We start from the raw sequence: 19,981 nt of genomic DNA, 5'->3' as shown, positions 1-19,981 counted from the left end.
CGTGAAAAACCACAGCAGCTTTAGCTGGGAGAAGGAGTGGCCGAATGAACTGCTGGTCTGGAGAGGGGAAGGAAACCCAGAAGAGCAGCAGTCGGCTCACACATAAATCAGCAGAATCTGCTATTGCCCAGCCAGATTACTGAATTACCCATCCTGAACCTGGATGGTTTCCAAATGCTACATTGCAGATTCAGCTTATCTAATTAAATGCATTTCAGAGGCTTTGCTTCTCTGCGTGTCTCCCCAGAGTTATTCTGCAAAAATGTAAGAAAAAGCAGCAGCTACCGCTCACACTACAAGTCCTGGTTTTGCTGTGCTTGGGAGTGCACTATAACCGCTGGGCACCACTTACTTTATATGTACCCTTTTCAAACAGAATAGCCAAGATTATATTCAAGGCAAGATATTTGTCATCTGTTTGGGATGGCCGCAGATGTCACGTAAGGCCGCAGATATTTTTGGCTACCCCTTCAAGGGTACAGCCCCGTGCCCTCTACAGCCAGGCAGCAGCCCCTGAAGGCAGGCTGTACCCTACCTGGGGACTGTCTGAGCTTCCTTCTCATACATCCACCCCTCAGCAGGAGACACAACCTGAACAGCTCTCGTCAAAATAGATCACAATGGCCTGTACAGACTCCGTATGGGTCTTACAGTGTGAGTAAATGCTCTGACCTGCCTTGGGCCGTGCTCAGGAGCAAGTTGGAGTGGGATCCTTTGCACTATGGGGAATGCAGGACATTTTTGCCATGACTGAGTGGCATTCCTTTCCACAGGGTAGGGAGGGGTTTGGCAGACCTCCGTCCTGCATTAACCAGCTGAGGCTGAGAGCTGTATCATGGTTTGCTCCCTGCAGTATCTCTGGCAAAGCCCACAGACGTCCCTTGAACATCTCCCATGCCTCCACCAATGCAACCTGCACAAAGCTCCTCTTTTGCACTCCTGCATCACCCCTTTACAGGCCCTCCAGAGACTGGGCTGGCACATTGTATCCCTGCCATGGGAAGAAGTATGGTCTTTAAATATAAAAGCAGATTTATTACATGAGAAAAATGCAGGGTGCATTTTGTCAGTATGTTTTTAATACTTTCTGAGGAAAAATATCTTATTACCGCAGCAGTTACCAAGTCAACTGCTGCTTCCCAGCCATCCCTGAGGAGGGGACAGCGTGTCACCTGGGTGTGGGCAGTGGCTGAGGGCAGTGACAGCTGTTTTTTAATCACATATCACCAGTTTTAATATAGCACAGGTTTTCAACAGTTATTTACAGGTTGTTTTATGACCCCCCTGATGTGACTCTGGATATATTTACTCTGGATATATTTTGATTTCTGGTGGACAAGAACTCATGCGTTTCACCATTTTGTTATTCTCACTCAGATACTCTGAAAATGTACCAAAAGCAGACTCCTGAATTACCACAGCATAGCCCATGTTGCTGGTGATGGGATAAACCTGACATCCCCTTCCTCACTGCCTGGCAGTCCTGGTTGTTTGGCCACCATATCCATTTTCATGTTTCAGGCCATATTGCCAGGGCTTCTGGTGCAACCTCAACCAGGTGAAGTGCCTAAGGACTTTTTAAAGCCCATGCCAAAGTAGAAAAGCTTGAGTTGTATAACCATACCAGTTAATCTTTGAGATGCAATTTATTCCAGTCGGTGCAGGCAGTTGCTGTTGTTTTATTGTCTGCCTTCTTATTTATGATCCTTATCCTCATACTCAGCACTAGAAATTGCATCTCTAACTCTTCCGTATGTCAGCCTGAAACAGTCTTTACAAAATTTTTTGTTCTACTTTCTGTTACTACAATCTGGCTTTGCAAGAAGAAGGGTCACCTATTCCTGGATGACCACAGGGTGCAAATGCCAGGCTCCCCCAGGAGCTTCCCAAGTATCCTTCTTTAGGAGTTTCTCCCCTTAGTATCCTTGCTTCTTTATTCCATAACACATGCATAGCATCATTGCCTCACCAGCATCTTCTGCATTCACACCTGCTGGCTGCAGCTCACCTGGGGCAGGGAAACATGGCACAGGGGGAACGGGATGCTTCAGTCCCTCTGAGCATGGCACAACAAGGGTAAATATGTTCTGCTAAGCCTTCAGCAGCCCCCGGTCATGCTGTCCCTCTTCTTGTGTTTGACAGAATATCATCATCAGCAATAATAATGTGTTTTAAAAAGACATTCAGTCACCTGTCCATGGCAGAACTGAACACAGTAATGCAGTATAATTGATGAAACTTAGGGATGCTACCAGGAAGCTGTTCTCTCACCCTTCTGAAGCTTCAGTTCACTGAGCCTAACGTGCATAAACATGTGCCTGTAATTCTTCCTCCTCTTATATAGAGGAAAAGAATTAAATTACTTTTCCTTTTGCATAAAAAAAAAAAAATCTGTCTCAGAAAAAAAAAAAAAAAAAGAAGAAGAAAGAGCACAGAGAGTAAGGAACATCAAGTCTGCTTTCCTCAACTTCTCTGCAAATCTCCTGTGCATGAACCAGGAGAATAAACCGAGAGTTTGTTTTCATCCAACTTCTTTTAGCACTTAAGTTTGCACAGTGTATATTGCTCTGTAGCGAATGTGCTCATTATTATTGGGTATCTCTTCCCTCAAATATTATAGAAAGCAATACTGTAAGCAGTGAAAGCATAGTGCAACACAGACCCATGGAAAAGAGGTTATCTTTGCCCCTAGCTTTATATTGGGATTGGGATATGTGGGCTTGAGAGAGCACTGAGAAGGAAGGGAAAGGGTACAGGAAAAATCTTGGGCCATATCAGTATTACAACTGCCAGTACCCAAGTTCGTTTAATGCTCCATTTTTCTTTTCTTTTCCTTTCTTTTCCTTTCATGTGAGCATTTTTTTAAAATCACACAAATAAGAGGATTGTAGATAATGGGCTCTGTTTGGGAAAATAACCAGATTCCATTGCTCAAAGTAGGCATGATTATGCACTATTCCTTTAGGTACCTGACTGAAAAAAATGTCTGTTCACATGCATATATCACAAAAGCATGAGCACATGTAGAGTCTGGGAATTAGGGAAAGAAGGGAAGGAAATCACGGATGGTTGGCCTTTCTGACCGTAACAGTCACTTCAAGTCCTGGTTTCCCATTAGTTGACAAAAGGGAAGGGAACTGAAGGAAAAACTTGAAGTATCCCATCAAAGTTTTGAGGGACGTGACATTGAAAGAAGAGGACTTTTTTGTTTGAAAGAAGAGGACTTCTTTCAATGTCACGGGGGGGACAGTTTCTGTTTGATGGAAGGAAAAAAGCAGTGGTTTGAATCATGGGGTGGCTGCTGAACAGTAAAGAAAGTCTTCCCCTTTCTGATTAATTTTAACATTCTGCTCTGAATATTAGAAAGTACATTTGCAACAGATGTTTCATGGGGAGAAACCTCTTTAATCCCTTCCTTCAGGCTAAATAGCTTTACAAAATCCTCCCCAGGGCTTTGATAACCCAGTAAAAATAACAGCTGAGCTACAGATGATCACTAATCTTGCTGTATGCGTTCGATCACAAAATGGACGGCCAGTAATTTCTCACATGTAATGGGTTTTTGCTTAGATATGACATAATTTGAACTTTGAAAATCTCTTGATACAAATTAAGAACTTAGAAGATTGACTATGTGCTTGGATCGTCAAACATAAACCACTTTCAATAACAGCAAGATGAATATGGGATCTACCAGGGCAAATTATTTCAGTGCTGGCATAAGATTGAGTTAATGTAATCTAACAAGGAAATAAAATATAACTCCATAAGTTTAGAAAAAAAATAATTACTTCTGTGTCCTAAATGATATATTCATATTGGGATCTATTTTGAATAAATACTTCAGCCACTGGGAGCAATAAGGTCAGAGTTAGACCAGCATGGAGTAGTTCTCAAAATCCCAGCCATGAGAAGTGTTAAAGGACACATACGCAACTAGAGACACATAACGATACTATTAACATTCTTTACTTATCATGCCATAAAGCCTGGAGCCTTAAGTTAGGAATCTAAACCTCCTTGGGGCTAGGCATTATGCATAAACTAGGGCGGACTTCTTTAAATTAATACAAAATATTATGTTTAGAGACTGATACATATTAAGAAATATGTATTCCTTATGCCTGCCTCTATGACTCTGCCAATTAGAATTAATAACACCCTGAACAGTGACTTTTAGGTGCAAAATCAGCAGCAGCTTGTGGTTTGCCAAGAGCCAGATACCCACCAGCTTTAGGTTCTGCAGCTTCTGCAGTCACATGGCTCCACTGGCATCTAAATTGTTTCTAAACTTAGAGTATTTTTAAAAATAAAGTTCAGCTTTGCCCTTTATTTCATTTAGCTTTGCTGCTTTATGTAGGTCAGTGGCCAGCCTGGTGGAGAAAATAGCCCTTGATCTTGCAGCTGAAGCTGGTCTGGAAAGAAAATGAAGGCTCAGATACTTTGTTGGAGGGGTTTTGTTAAGTGGAGCCCAAACCTGTTGGCACAGCTGTTAATTATAATTGTAATTCCTGGGCTTTTAGAAGGCTGTAGTCAATGTCTTCTAAAACTGCTTGTCTTGGGCAGAGTTTCTCAGTTATTTTGGGGCCTTGTCCTACTTTGCATGTCCTGAAGCATCTCTTTTCAGAATTTTCCAGGGAGGACCAGGAAGACAGTCCTGTCTTGCCCCATGCGTCAGGGTAGAGTTGACTGCAGGACACCAAGGACACCACCTCTGTCCTTCAGCTGCTGGCTCTTCGTAGCACTTCTTTGCCTATGGCCTGTGAAAATGAATACGCTTTTTGTATCTGGACAACAATAAAAGGATTTGATCCTAGACAGAAATTATACCTGCTGTCTCTGTTCAAGAGTCTGTCTCAGACCCCTCCTGAGTGCAGACAGAGTGCCTGGTAGATGATGACAAAGCTAAGGCAAAACCTCTTTGGGGATGAGGTGTGGGTGATTCAGATGTTTGAGAGGCAAAAGCAAAGCTAAACTGGCTTTGCTGATAGTCCTGTAGTGCTTCTGAGAAGGTCAGAGGCATCAGTGCAATGTAGGCATATTCTGTGGGTGATTTAAAACTTGCATCAGCCTTAGCAATAGGTTATTTCGCTGAGGCTCCATCACCTTCAAGGGAGCACATGAGGAAGGGTCTATTCATGGTCTCTGCCTATTTCCTCACGATGATGCAGCAAAAAAGTACTTCCTTAGCATTCACAATCTTAACTCTAAATAAAACCATAGGAACCTATCTTATTTCTTTTATTCTTCTCCCACTGTCTTGATCTTGTCTTTTCCTTTGTAATCCCAATGCATTGTTCTCACTTGAGATCCTGAGCTGATGGCTTGTTTGCTTTCATTGTCAGTTACTGCTTCCCATTTCATTGATGTTATCCTTCATTTGTACTTTGAAACAAAGACAATATGTAAATCGAGAACAAATGATATCCTATAACAAAGCCTCTATAGCTCTTTTGTTTGTTATTGCGACTCTCTTCCATCATCCCACAGTGTTGACAAGTTGCAAAATCTACTGCTCTTTGCTATCAGTTGGGACTGGGGACCCAGCACTTTTTCCAAATTGCTTTCAGAGCTTTTTCCCAGCAAGAATCTTAATCCCCACATCTTTCTGTCAAGGCCTGTGCCTTGCTTGATGATGATACACCAGCTTTCCTGCAGGCTGTGAGAAGGAGGGCCAGCACCTCTGATCCCCAGTTAGAGCTGACATTTGGTGCTGAGAGAAGAGGCCGTGGGGTTACAAAGCGGGACACTTGTCAGATCTGTACTTTCTCCTTTCCTTCTTATATTCTTTTCTAGGAGTGTTTCAGTACAAAGTACTTTGACAAAGATTAAAAGAAAAAAATCAAAAGGAGGTATATATTTATTGTAAAACATCTAATTTCTGATTTATTTTTTTCAATGCTACATGAAGCCCAAACCTTTAAAAAATAAAAGAAATACAGTGATAGGCACTACAGAACAGTAAATATCCTAAGTATGGTTTGAATCTTATTTATTTAAAGATTATCCTTTCAAAGAACAGAGAGATTTGAAAAAGTGGCAGAGGTCATAGCCCAGGTTACACATCCCAGCCGCTGGTAGCAACCACTAAAACCTTTGGTTTAAAGGTGACCTCCTTAGGTCTGGGGGTGGGGAGCACACAGCACAGCCGGGTCTCTGTCCCAGCTTGGGGCCAGTTCAAAGCAACTTTTTGGAGACCTGAAACTCCTGGGGAGGAGAATCGCAGCCCCAAAGTGGGATTGTAGGTGGAGACCCAAAAGGCTTGGTGGAGGGCAGCACCACACTCATTATCCCCAGATAATTATTAAATGGATTATTACATTAATTATTAAAAATATTAAACAGATAACTTAAATAGATCATTAAAGCTATTGAATTGACTCTTGAAGAGCCATCCTTCCCTAATCAAACGTATCAGGAAAGTAGGATGGTTTGTCCTGCTTTCATTAACGTTGAGCTCTGCAGAACAGAGGCTGCCTGCAGAGAGATCTTTTGCTTATATTTCTGTAGATGATATCCCACAGAATGAAAGTTAACATTGCTTCATCTTTATTGCTGTAAAACTGGGAGGACTTGCAAAAGCAATCCTAAAGCACAGCTTTATCTGAACCATGATGCAAACCGGTCCATTAATAAAGTAATTGGGCATAGCTTGAGCAAATTGGAAGCAAATGTTGCTTATATTCAGCTACTAACGTGCTCCTTCTCTGAGGACTGGAAGATGGAGCTGACAAATCATACTGCTGAACTGCAAGTCTAAATTGCAGCCTGCTATATCAGGAGGAGGACAGCTCTTTTGCTTGGTTTTGGGGGGCTTAGCAGGAGAGAAATGCTTCAGTTTGTTATTTACAACACAAACCACCAAGCAGCAGTCCCTCGTATGCTGGGGCTCATCCCTGCCAAAAAAACAGGCTATAATCCTTCTGCTGTTGACATTACAGCTGGGAATGGTACCAGTGCACAGCTTTCAGCCCCGATGCCTTTGATGTGGGAGCAGGAGGTGGCATTGGTGGGGACCCAGCTCCACGTTTAACCGAGCACTCAGCAGGAGAGGGACCAGACCAGTTCTGCACCTTCCCTTGCTCCCAGCCCCGACCCCAGGCAAGGCATGTGTCTTTCCCCCCCCGACTACAGATCCCTCAGGGGACAAACCTGACATCGCTCCTGGTTTACATGGGATTTAGGATTTACGTCAGATTCTCTCCACCTCCCCTCCAGCTGCAGGCCTGGGCTTTCTCTTTCTCTAGCTGTTTCATTTGGGAAGTAGGTGATGGGGAAGAAGAAGCTGTTTCTGTCATGGGAGACCAAATATGCATTTCAGCCTGGCCTTCTTAGTCCCTCCAGGAAGAGGAGCTGAGGGCACAGGGTCTCTGGCCTTTTACCTCTTCTATTGGTTTTACTGCTCAGCTTTTTAAACCTGTTAACTTATACTGACAGATACAAGATCCCGTGGAGTGTATGGGGAGACTGAACCAGCTGAGGTCAGTACAGGTGAGGATATTAATTCAGAAACATAAAAATAACTTCTGTGATGCATTGGTGGCTTCCAAAAGACCTAGAGGTGAAACTACTTGGTCAAAGCAGAGCAGACTTGAATTACAGACCAGGGTTTGGAAATGAGGAGAAAAAAGGGAACTATAATCACTGTAATCATGATTTAGAGGCATTAAGAGACAACAATTTTTTAAACATGAAAATGTTTCCAAAGCAAACCCACAATCCTAGGATTTCCAGCCTTCATCAGACTTAAACACCTTTAGGTAGCAAGGCTAAAGCAGTGCAGTGAGCTGCAGGCTGCAGCCGCTCTATGCTGGCACTTACATCCTGGGGAGGAGGCTTCTGGTGCTCCCAGCACATCTCTGCTCAGCTCTCTTACTCAATTCTTTTCAGGAACCTTTTATTTCTCCTCCCCGCAACAGTCAATAGCTACCTAATGCTTTGGAGACCTACTTCTGCCTGTCATAAAACAAAAGAAATTGTTATTGGCAATTGTGTCAAAGTGGGAAGCTATAAAATCATGAGGAAAAAAGTTCTATGCATTTATTTGGATGTAATGGAAATGTTTACTAGGCAAAATTAAGCCTATTTATAGTCTATTCTCTTGCCTCGTCCTGAAGCATTATATGATGTATGCAACTATTTATCACCTGCTGGAGAGCAGAAGAGCTGCACCCATAAAAACAAGTTTTCTTTCTCCAGGTTTTCAGAGGTTTTCAGGTACAGGAATGAAAATAAAAATGTTGACTAGGGGAAAAAAAAAGGAATGAGTCTAGGGAAGAAAATGGCCTGAAAATGCCATATAAAAGCACAGTCAATTAGGTGCTGTAATGACTAATTTCCAGGTGGGTGGCTCGGAGAGCAGGCTGCAGAAACCTGTGCTAAGCACCAAGGCTCTACTCCCAGCACAGTGGAAAGGTGTCCCAGAAATGGTCCCCCAGGCATGAGTATGTCCATCAGGGACCATGCAGGCAGCACCAGATGGTGGGTAAGGTCTCAGAGGACACTGAAAACATGAAACTTCTTCAGTAAAAGAGAGATCTTGATCCTTCCTTCCAGCTATCTGAGCAGGAGTCAGCTTCCTGGAGCACTGTATTTACACACAGTATTTAAGAGCTTCCTGGAGCACTGCACACACCCAGGGATGGAGATGTGCTGGCAGGACTTTGCTGAGTCAAGCATCACCCACCACATTACACCACCTTACAGGGGTGGCCATCTACTCTGAGCTGAAGGAGGAGGAGGAGGAGGAGGAGGAGGAGGAGGAGAAGGTGTCTCCTGGTCTGCTGAGACCCTTCCAGCCTGCTGCATGGGATCTAGAGAGAGGGATGGAGCTGGTGTATAGCTCAGCCCATCAGTGGCTTGAGAACTCACCTGACAAGAACTTTTAATTATGCCAGATGTCTGTTTTAAGTAGGTATCGATTAAAATATAAAGTCTGACCCTACAAACTATGCAGACCCCTGCACTGCTGGCAAAATACTCGATCTGCCAGGCTACAGAGACGTGCTGCCTCTCGCCTGCCCTAGTTCAGGCATTACCTGTCTCTTGTGCAATGGGGGGAGCAGGTGGCAGGTACCCCGATGCTAGCCCTGATCCTGCAATGTAGTGCACTCAGCTGACACGTGTGGGTTTCACTTGAGGAAAGACTTGAATGCAATTTCCCAGCTCTTACAAGAGTGTTTTACCATGAGACTATTGCATAAAAGACAGGTAACATCTCCTCCTCCTCCGCCCCCCTCCTCCTTCTCTACTCACTTTTTATATGGAAACAGGGAGCTAAAGTGCATTTTGTAAAGGGCTTGATCTTGGCAATCTGGGTCAGGTGTTGAAGGTCCATATTGCCAGTGTGGCATTTGCAGATATGCAGGGGGAAAGAAGTATCTGTTTTCCAGTCCCAAACTGGGCTTACTGGGAAGACACAGTGCTTGCCTGGGTGATGCTTTTTTTTTTTTTTTTTTTTTTTTTTTTACATGAATCCTTATTTTTCTCCATGATTATTTTGATGGTAAAATAATGAGGAATCTTCACAGGCAAAACCACAAGGTAAGTGTCTTCAGGGTTAGGTGGCATTATGCCGATTGTATATCTTCTGTATATACACTCATTTGTAAAACTGAAAAGGCTTAACAGAACCCCACCAAATGTCAAAACAGCAACTATCTATACCGGAGTATCTTAATCTCTTGAAGGTATCTTCTGTTAATGTAAATGTATATTGTTCTGTGGAAGGTAATAAAACTACCTATTTGGTAGTCTTGCCTTTATAAGCCTTGCCTAATTTGAAACTCACCATGGATGATTTCCCAAATCTTTGTTTGTAATAATTTTTCTCCCAAATCTTTTATTCTCTGTTAACAAAACTAAATCAAATGTTTGCTGCCAGCAACAGTTAGCTCATATTTGCTGAGCTGCTATTTATCTTGTCATTTTCTTTCCCTTGAAGCTGCCGTATACTGTTTCTTAAATGATCTCGTCCCACATAATACTCGGGCCTAAGAGCTAAGATTAACCTGTAGGCACAAAAACAGGTCTAGCATCTCTGCAACTCAAACTCTGAATTATAAAAGTTTATCCAGGGAAGGAAATGCATGGCACATTCTGGGTAGATTTGGAGGAAATTAATAGTACTGGGGAAGAAAATCAGTGGATTGAAAGATATTAAAGTATCTCTACTGAAATGCTTTTAGGCTGAATAATATATTCTGAAAAGTCACTTTTGTTCTAGGCTAAGGTGGGAGCTATATGTTAATTTCTTTTATTCCTGGATCATTTTCTCTTTGAGGTGTCATCAGTTGAATTTTCAGTACTACATTGAAATGAATATTCATCACAGAGTTAGAGCTTTTGAAAGATCTGCAGGGAAAAACAAAAACAAAAACAAAACAAAAAAAACAAAACAAAAAACAAACAACAAAAAAAATACACACAACAAAACACCAAAAAAAAAACATAAATCCTTTTTGTCCCCCTCTCTGCAGCAGTGAACATGGGAGGCTCCCTCTTGTTCTCCAATCAGCCCATGGCCCTGGAGCGAGCAGGGCTCTGCAATCCCAGGGGTGCTCCTGTAGCTCTCCAGGTATCCCCACAGGTACCACTGGTGGGACCTTGGGACCTGATGGGAGTTAAACACAAAGGGTTTACAGGATTGTGGGCTGCAGGAACAATGAAAAAAATGATATCCCACTCTCTTCCTATCATGCTTAAGTTGGTGGCAAGAGAGAAAGCTCAGGTACTCCCCCACAAAAGGCAGCATGCTTTAGCTCAGCACAGTGCTAGCATTTAGGGTGTTTCAGAGTCTGTGGGTGTGACGGGTCAAAAAGGGTTTAGCTTTGTACTGTGGCCAAGTGGAGTAAAGCAGGCCTTCAAATGTCTTACAAGCACGGGTAAAACCTCACAAAATCAGGAAAAGGGGCAAAATGGAATTAGAGAGTGAGTGCAGTTGTGAGGCTAGCAGACACCAGAAGCAGGGAGTGTAGGAAATAAGAGTGCAATTTGGGATAAATTACAGTACTGCTCATAATGGGATACAGCTTTCACCACCGAACAGTGCGTTCTTTGAAATTAGAGATAAAATGGAGTAATAAGGTGAATCTCTTGGCTGACAGGACAGCTTTTCACCTGTGTGCTCTTTAAAAGATGCATTTGAAAGGGGATCACAGTGGTGTTTTGAACTGTGCTGCGGTGATTTCCCCAGAGACCTGAGACTGGCAAGCAAGGGGCAGCACTCCTTGGGTGGCTGCAGGGTACAGCGATGCCCAGGAGATGCAGTCTCCACAGGGCTCGGTGAAATGCCCACTGTGGGCAAATTGTCCTGCTCTCCATGGGACATACAGCGATGATTCAGAGAGGAGATTGCCACGGTGCAAAGCACACCTGTGTTTTTTTTTGAGTTTTACCACCAGTTCAAATTCTGCCTCAGTTATGATGTAGAGTTTTGGACTCAGCAGGCACTGAAAAGGCTGCATGTAGTGCCACACAGTGGTAAAAAAACATAATTTCTGTGAGGATGGATGTGAAGCAATGCAGAGGAAACCTTTTAGATACTAATGCTAAATAATAAAAGGATAAATACATTTTTTAAAATAAAGTAACGAACACCAATCAGTCGGTGACAACTGAATTTCCTCAGCTGAGGATGGTTTATATAGCTAGCTACCCAGCCATGCTATGCATGAAATTTTCCTCTGTAAATACCTCTGAATATGTAACATTCGTATAATTCATAAATGATAATCAGCTGCCTTCACAAGGAGGAAAGTGTTTTTCTCAGGTGAGCCCTGACGAACCAGTGAGTGAGGGGATCCCGGGCTCTGCCAGCCTGGCAAGGGCTGAGCTGCACAGCAGTCATCAGGTGTGGTCATACTGGATTAGAGCTGTGAAGATGCCTCAAACAAATGAAAAGATAAGGAGAAAAGGCTGATTTGGGATCCCTGGCTTGGCGAGAATTTTGTGCCTTTTCATATTTAGTAGTTGTCTTGCTTGGGTAGTGTAGAGAAATGACCACTGCCAACAAAGCAAGCAATGGTACTCCTGTAGGTGTAGAGTGGGTGATGTACTTGTCTCTGGGACCTCAGCACCTCCCTGAGTGTCATCCAGCATGACCAAAATGATGTGGGGACAGGCGTCGGGCCCTTGCTCTAAATGTTGTGTTGTGTGAGCTCTGTCCGTAGCAGTGCTGGAGTGGAGACACATTCTTGTGGTCCCTGGGGCAGGGGATGGGCACTTGAGGACCACCCCTGCACCCACTGCGGGTGTCCGCTGTGCCTGGTGTGGTGCTGGGGTGAACACCAGACCCATGTGGCAAAGGGTATGAGGGGGGCAAGGGGCTCGGGGTCCTGCCAGCAGCTGGTGGGGACCAAGGGGAATCCCGGCCCTTGGAAGGTGGTTACTTCATCCCACACAGTGATGGGGAAGAGAAGGGCAGCCCCTTTCCTGAAGCAGCTGGCTGTCACATCCAGTAATATGCATTGGGATCCTATGCCTGAGGTGTTAGGAATGAAGTTTTAGGTGGTGCTTGCACTGTTTAGTTTGTAGAGCCAACTGAGGCATGAAAGGTGGCTAGCCAAAAGGACAGCCTAAAACAGCACAAAGTAATCCAATAGGCCCAAATTTTTCTCAGCGGGTTCCCAAAAGGATGAATACACTTCAACATATGCCCACCTCCACGTGGTTATGAATGGGTCGAACCTGTGGCTTAGCTTCAGCCTTACTCAGCATTATTTCATGGTTGGATGGGGCTTTGGGCAGCCTGGTCTGGTGGGAGGTGTCCCTGCCCGTGGCAGGGGGTTTAACTGGGTTGTCTTTAAGGTCCTTTCCAACCCAAACCCTTCTGTGATTCTATGGTTGCAGTGTGCAACCCCATCTACCTTGCAACTGCACGGCAATATCACTGTACTGGTTCATAGGGCCTTATCTTGTAATAGGAAATAAATCCGTACGAGCTTGGAGAGGAATATTACTGCCCTGCCCTGGGGAGGATATTGAGCCTTTTGGCTAAGAACAACATTTCAATAAGCAGAGAAAGAGAGAAACTGCTCCGTACTTGTTAGTGGGACCCATTAAGCCCAGGCCCTTCCACAAAGGAGTAGATTTTAGCATTCCAGACAGGGATGTAAGCACAAGAGGATTTATTTTTACAGCCCAGCTTGCTTGTAAACTGCAGCGCAGTACATGGAAGGGATGACAGGATCCATAGCATTAACATATGGAGCACAGGCAAAGACAGTGTCTTGCGAGCATTTCGACAACTATTTGGCTGCTTTCTGCTCAAAATATTTATGACAGCAGCAAGTCAGAGCTGCCACAAAGATGACAAATTCTTTGAAGTCCACTTGGGAATCACCATTTTCATCCAGATTCCTGAAGATTTCATCAGTAGCATCCTTGTTCTTCCCCATCTGCAAAAGGAAAGGAGTGGGCTGCAGTGGGGGGGCTGCACAAAGCCCAGAAGTATCACAGGGAGCACACAGAGGTCAGGGGCTTCAGGTGGCACTGGGGACAAGTTTGTGTGTGTGCTGCTGGCATCCCCATGGGGAGGGTGCTAAAGGCAGCAGTAAGCGCATTGCCTCCCACTAAAGGCATGCTCCTGGCTTTATTGCACCTGGGAGCCGTGGTCGTGCAGCAGCACGGAGAGGCATGTTTTCTACCTTTAAAACAGCCATCATCATGGTTAAAGCTGTGTCGTCCACAGCCCCAAGGACATTAAACAGCTGAGTTCAACCCCATGCATTCCCCAAACCCTCCCCTGAAGGGCCCTGCCTGAGCTCATGTGCTTTGCAGCCCAGAAAAAGCTAAAATGATGTTTTCCTTGGGGTAAATGTTGGATGTAAGCTTCAAGCACTGCCATCCCGGCAAGGATGTGAACAGCCTAAGCAGTACCAGGGTGCTCCCTGGGCCCGGGCTGCAGGTACCACAGGCAAAAGTGTTAGAAAATAAACTTTATTCTTTCCAACTTGGCATCTTTCCGCCTGCTTCACCAGTCCAGTCCATCGTGAGGATGGTAGTAAGCAAGACAATGGCCAAATAAAAAGATATATATGTATATATGGATACATTTTGACAAATAAATAAATAAATTTTCTAGAAAACTCACAGGAGGTCTATCTTGGCTTGAGTCCCGGCACTGATCAACTCCAATTTTAGGAAAAACGCAGTTTGAAAAATAAACAGGGGATGGCAGTAGAGACCCATGGAACACAGGAAACTACCGCGGGACTTTTGTTGAAGCTAAACAACCCAAAATCTGCTATTATAATCGAAAGAAAATAAAAAAACTTTTGGAAATGTTCAAGGAAGTGCCTGGAGGCGCTGCTTGATCACGGTCTGGTTAAATATTTCATTCTGTAATTTCATGTTTCACTTTAAAAAATGTGCACCTTTAGATCCCTAAAAGTTGAAACAATTGCCCAGAATTGATTGATGAATGTGTCTGGAAAATTCTATTTCTTTTCAATCATCAATTTTAAATTTATAAATGCATATTTAAACCTATTTAGTGAAGCACATGAACTGGTTTTTTCTTCTGAATTTTACTTCTGATGTGGGAATTATTTATTTTTCAAACTCTTTATAACCTAGTCCAACCTTTCAGTCTTATGACATGGATTTACTTTTGCTTCTGATTGACTCAAGATCTTTCCAGGCAGTTGTGAGCTCTGCTAGCTGTAACTAATCCTAAAACCAGAAATATTGATATAAACCAGGTGTATTTAAAGGACCCTATTTCTCAGAACATTCTTGAAAAAAAAAAAAATAATAAAAAGTTAGTAAAATGCAGGTAAAACAATAACTTTTTTTTTTCCCCTAAAATCAGATTTATATTCTCCATTGCTTTCTTGCAGTTATTAGTTTGCAAAACAAGGCATCGTTGTTTTAAATTTCTTAAAAAAAAAAAAGTATTTTTTTCTAATACTGGCATACTTTTTTTTTTCCTTTTCTTTTTTCTTTTCCTTTTTCTTTTCCTTTCCCTTTTTATTTCTTTCCCCTTTCCCTTTCCCCTTCCCTTCCCATTCCTTTTTTTCTTTTTCTTTTTCTTTTTCTTTTTCTTTTTCTTTTTCTTTTTCTTTTTCTTTTTCTTTTTCTTTTTCTTTTTCTTTTTCTTTTTCTTTTTCTTTTTCTTTTTCTTTTTCTTCTCTCTCTCTCTCTCTCTTTTTTTTTTTTTCTTTTTCTCTAGAATAAGTAAAGTTGGGAAATGGGTATGGAGACTAGAAGATGACAGCACATTTAGCTAATTACCCTCCTGGAAAATGCTGGTCTATTTCCAGTGATTTCAGGCAGGAAGTAGTTAGGACTGGAGGAGCAGTTGCATACAACTGGAGGAGCTGGTGCCCTGCCAGCAAACATATCCAGGGCTGGCCCTGAGCATCATCACATTCAGCTGTCATTGCGGCTCCTCAGCTCTTCATAGGCCAAACGTCAAATATCATGTTTTGGGGGGATTTCGTACCCCTTTATAATTATGTTTTGTTGTTGTTGCTTGTTTGTTGTGTTTTGTTTTTGATTTTCTTCATGTGGAGACACTTTGACTAAATACAAGTCCATGACCATGAACAGCTTACTATGACTCTTTTGGGTCACAACCACTGATCTAAAATAATTTCACAGACATTTTCTTCTATTCATGCAGAGCCATCCAGATTTTTATTCTTAATGTTGCATCTGTATTTAATTTGTGAGTCATAAATCCAGCGGGCATGGATTTCATACCATGATTTCATGAAGCTTGCTTGTAAAGAGACTAACTCATGTCAAGTACCGTCTGCAGTGCCCTGAAGTAGTTGTTAAAAAATTGAATTATACAGGATACAAAAAATGGTAGCCACATTTGGAACATTTCATCCTAGATTTTTGCATTTAAGAAGAATAATTGGATGTACAAATAAATGTTAGTACCCTGTGCAAAGAGCAAGATTTTAAAAAGCATTTTATAGATTTTTTAGCAAAGAGAAGCAAATAAAAAACAATTGAAAAGCAAAAGCATTTGGTTTCCCAGGCAACTAAAGCTTTTGCTATAATGTATTAAGAATTTTGAATACCTACGTAGAGATATTTTATTTATATGTGTAAATATATATATATAAACTATTTAAATGTACATGAGGCATACATGCAAACCTTTTTCAGGCATTTCTTTTACTATTAAAGGCAGGTGCTAAACAGTTTGATCTGCATTCATCTGTTGCTCTTTGTGTTTATGCATCCTTTTGATGTGTATACTAAGTATGTAGATATAAATACCTAGGGAAAGTAAGTGTAGAAATATGTAGAGAGGTTCTGCATCTCTAGTCAAGACCTTCCCAGCAGCGGTGACATCACATAAGATTATAAATCTGGGAATAAAAAGTAGATTAATTCTGAAGACAAAAACCAACCTATTTCAAAGCTGTGGTCCTGACAAATTGAGTGATGAACTTGGTAAATGGAGAATACCTATGACTATCAGAATCAGTTTTACATTTACTCCAGTTTTATTCAAGTGGTGTACTTAGAAAAGTTTCTACAAACCACTGCATGTTTCTGGATGCAACTTCCCCTGTAATGTATAGAGCCTTGCCGTGCTGTTTTTGAGAGGAAGTTTGGAAGCTCTTTTTCCAGGACGGACTTTAGTTCTGCTTTGGTGAGGGTTTGTGTGTTGTCTGCTGTCTTTGCATACTTGTCAAAGATAGCAATGGTTTCCATCTGGGACACACCACTGCTGGGGTCTGGCTTTCTCCTCAGCGGGAACAGCCTCGGGTCTCTTTTGAAGGGTGGAGGTGGGCCTTATTGGAGGTGCTTTATGCTCCTGTCCCACCCAGTGGTTGCTCAGCAGAGGGACACTTATCAGTCAGCAAATACCCATACCGAGTGCCGCTTGGGGTACTGCACACCTCAGTACTGACAGCTATTCACAGCTCCAGCGTTATCGTGCCGTGTGGCTGGCACAAAATGCACTGAACCCACATTGCTCAATCTCCAGCTGCTGCCTACACACAGCAGAGGACATTTCATGGAAGTGGCAGCTCAGGTGGCAGAAGGTGACCAGCTATAGCTACACTCAACAGGGAAAGGGGTTAAAACTTCTGTCCAAGCAGCAGAGTCACTCTGTTGAATGCCAGGCAGCTACACTAAACATGCAGGAGCTCATTTTAGGTGCCTTACATCTATTCTAGGAGCAAGTGTGAGAAAATGATTTGGGGGAACCTCTCAAAACTAGAGCACTCTGCATGAAGAGCATGATGCATCCTATGGTGAAACATTCTCTGTAGAAGACCCTGATTACAGCTTCCCAAAATTAAGGCTGAGTTTGGATGTCTTTGGGCGTACCTCTGACTACGTGAAGGTAAGTTTCCAGCTGTGTCATGCTACAAAATAGTTAGCCAAAATTTGTTTTGAAGTGAGAAGAATTTTAAAAATTAACTCTTCTGACAGACAGCCGTAGCCACTTGTTCATAAGACAAAATGTGTCCTGTGACATTTATGATGCCTCAGAGCAAGACAATACATCACAAATATACGTAAATCTAGTACCTCCTTGAAAGAAACAACAGCATGATTTTCCTTCTTACATTCCCCAGTAAATGATTTGGTATCTCCTGGAAAGCCACTGCAATGTCTCAAGCTGCATGCTTCATTCAAACAGTTCGCAAAAGCTGTTTGTTCCCATGGCTTCAGCCTTATGACATAGTTGCAATTGATTTGCATTAAATGGGTAATGGTTTTCGGTAAAGTTTGAAGGTTTTTACATTAAAGTGCCTGTTGAAACCTGTGGTTTTCCTCAGAAGAAGAAGAAAGCAAACAATGAGGCCTTGCCAGCAATGAGCATGGTCTGGTGTTTGCATGCACACAGTGCCAGTCACTGATGCTTTGAGGGCCGTGAACTTGTTGTTGTTTGACACACATCCGTAACATTGTTAAACATGGCCATTGGAGAGAAATCAGTTCTTCCCTCTGGAAGAAATCCCAGCAAAATAAGGTGTCTACTTCACTAATTCTCACGACTTTGAATCATTTTCATTCATGCTAGTAACGCAGAGGAAGAGAAAAAAAAAAAAACAAACACCTAAAAAGATGGAGAGGGGGAGAACATTAGCTTCAGTCAATAGGATATTGGTCTTTATGGCCACACCTTTATCACATAACCTGGCAGAAAAGGTCTCCTCATTTCTCCTCATTCTTGACCCACTTTTCTGTGCAAACAAAGGTGACGCAGTTTTTGAGGCGGTGCCTCCGAAAGTGCAAAAACACAAAATAAACCACAGGACTTGAATTTCTACAAATGGAAAGGTCACCATTCTCATAACATCTGTTTTTTTTATCTTTTTTTCTTTTTAACATGGCATATTTGTATTCATGTGCATGCACACACATCAGTGCTGCTCAGACTTTTCAATTCACACTTTTTGCATTAGTTAAATATTTTCTTCTAATTTGTTTTTCATTAAAAATAGCAGCTTGGAGCACACGGCATGGAACAGACTATTACAACTGTTTGCAAAATAGGAACAAAACACAGAAACAAAGCAGAGTACAAATAGGAGGTATTTGTGGGAGAGAAAGAAGTGTTTTGATGCCTGTCCAGCTACCCTGTGAGATAATCCATTTCCTGTGGGTTTGGTTAAATTTTATATTATTATTTTAATGTAAATAATTGCCATTGGTTGCTTCTCTCAGGTTTCTTTCTTCAAGAAATGGTATAGACAACAGCTTGGGTGAGGTGTTACTGAGGGTTTATCCAGAATTAGGTCTTGCTGTCCCTGACTTGGGCCAAAAATTTAAATTATTTATAAGATACTAATGTGCAGAGTCAAGTCAGTTCCAAAAAACATCCAGATGCGTACATTTCATGGTACTTGGCCAGACATTCAGGCTTACATGAGATTTATGTGATTTTGTGATGATTTTCTCTTTGAGAATAAATTTTATCTTATACTTTTCGCAGCAGCTTCTGTTTTGGAAAAGTCTGAATAAATGCATTTACCAGCTCTGAAGAACCATTTGTGTCACAGTCACTGCTGGGACAGCTGAAAAGTTAAACTTCTATTAGAGCTTATCATCCCTTAACATTTATTCCAAAAGGTTCAAGAAGTTACAGGAGAACAACCTTTTGACAATTTTCACAAATCTGTTATGTATTAGTACATAAGAAGCACAGGGGGAAGAAAGCACAATTTAAATGACGAATCTACTGTTTTTCATATATTCCATCTCAGCAGCAGTACTAAAAAGCACTTTATTTTTCTCTTGGTGTGGGGGTAGCATTTTACTCAAAAACAAGCATTGCATATTCCACACTAAGACAAAATTGTTTTTAAAAAAGTATATTTTCCAGTGTCCTGGATATTCTGTTGAATTTAGCTTACCAACACACTTTATTTACTGAAGAGTGGGGTTTTCCTTTGCACTGATTGTGAAAACTTGCTGTAAGTCTAGGTAATGATTTTTAAAGGTCATTCTGTTTCCACAATGCACGGCAAATTTACGTGTGTCTAAATGATGCAGCTACTACATCATTCTACAAAACACAAAGTGATTAAACTAAACAGGCAATGGCAATGTGTAAACAGGAAGAAGGTCTTACCAGCACATGTGGTGCTTGGTGACACGATGAATCAGTTCTGTTAGCTATTTTGAGGGTTCTTCCAAATGCGTTGGTCTTTACCATTTTATTATCATTTACTTCTCAAAATACCCTTAACATTTATTTCACAAATCCAATTATTAAAGTCCCATACTATTTAAATGAAGTTTAAAGACAGGTAAAATCATGAAGACCAAGGTCAATTAATTGGCTGTGAATTTCTGAGTTGAGAGTTAGATTACTGCCATCAGGCAAAGCTGAAGCATGGGAAACGTATTTTACCATTGTATATTGACTTGTCTTAAACACATTTACTAGTGCACTAGATTTACCCATATTTGATTGTAAAATCAATGAATATACTACAGCCAGTAAATTAATATTTACAGTGTAAATACTTCTGTCTAGTTTTCAGTCCATGACTGA

At 41.9% G+C, this 19,981-nt stretch overlaps 1 protein-coding gene across 1 annotated transcript; it reads right to left on the bottom strand.

The window, feature by feature from the left end:
- Positions 1 to 13,247: 13,247 nt before the first annotated feature.
- Positions 13,248 to 17,338, bottom strand: S100P (S100 calcium binding protein P). The gene is made up of 3 exons (XM_032185979.1): positions 17,312 to 17,338; positions 16,572 to 16,677; positions 13,248 to 13,405 (listed from the first exon to the last, which is right to left on the bottom strand). Exons 1-3 carry the CDS (start codon positions 17,336 to 17,338, stop codon positions 13,248 to 13,250), a joined length of 291 nt encoding a protein of 96 aa, XP_032041870.1.
- Between the last annotated feature and the right edge of the window lie 2,643 nt (positions 17,339 to 19,981).

This window comes from Aythya fuligula, chromosome 4 (genome assembly GCF_009819795.1).
Source record: "Aythya fuligula isolate bAytFul2 chromosome 4, bAytFul2.pri, whole genome shotgun sequence".
In the NCBI taxonomy this organism is placed as follows: domain Eukaryota; kingdom Metazoa; phylum Chordata; class Aves; order Anseriformes; family Anatidae; genus Aythya; species Aythya fuligula.
The sequence above is the reverse complement of the archived record's forward strand: the minus strand, read 5'-3'. Positions and strand labels throughout refer to the sequence as shown.

Excerpts from the sequence above, each read along its gene's own strand:
- S100P (XM_032185979.1), bottom strand. The coding sequence starts at position 17,338 with ATGACACAGCTGGAAACTTACCTTCAC. Across the intron at positions 16,678-17,311 it reads AGCTGGAAACTTACCTTCAC|ATGGAAACCATTGCTATCTT; the intron begins GTAGTCAGAGGT and ends GGTGTGTCCCAG. Across the intron at positions 13,406-16,571 it reads GGAAAAAGAGCTTCCAAACT|TTTTGCAGATGGGGAAGAAC; the intron begins TCCTCTCAAAAA and ends CCACTCCTTTCC.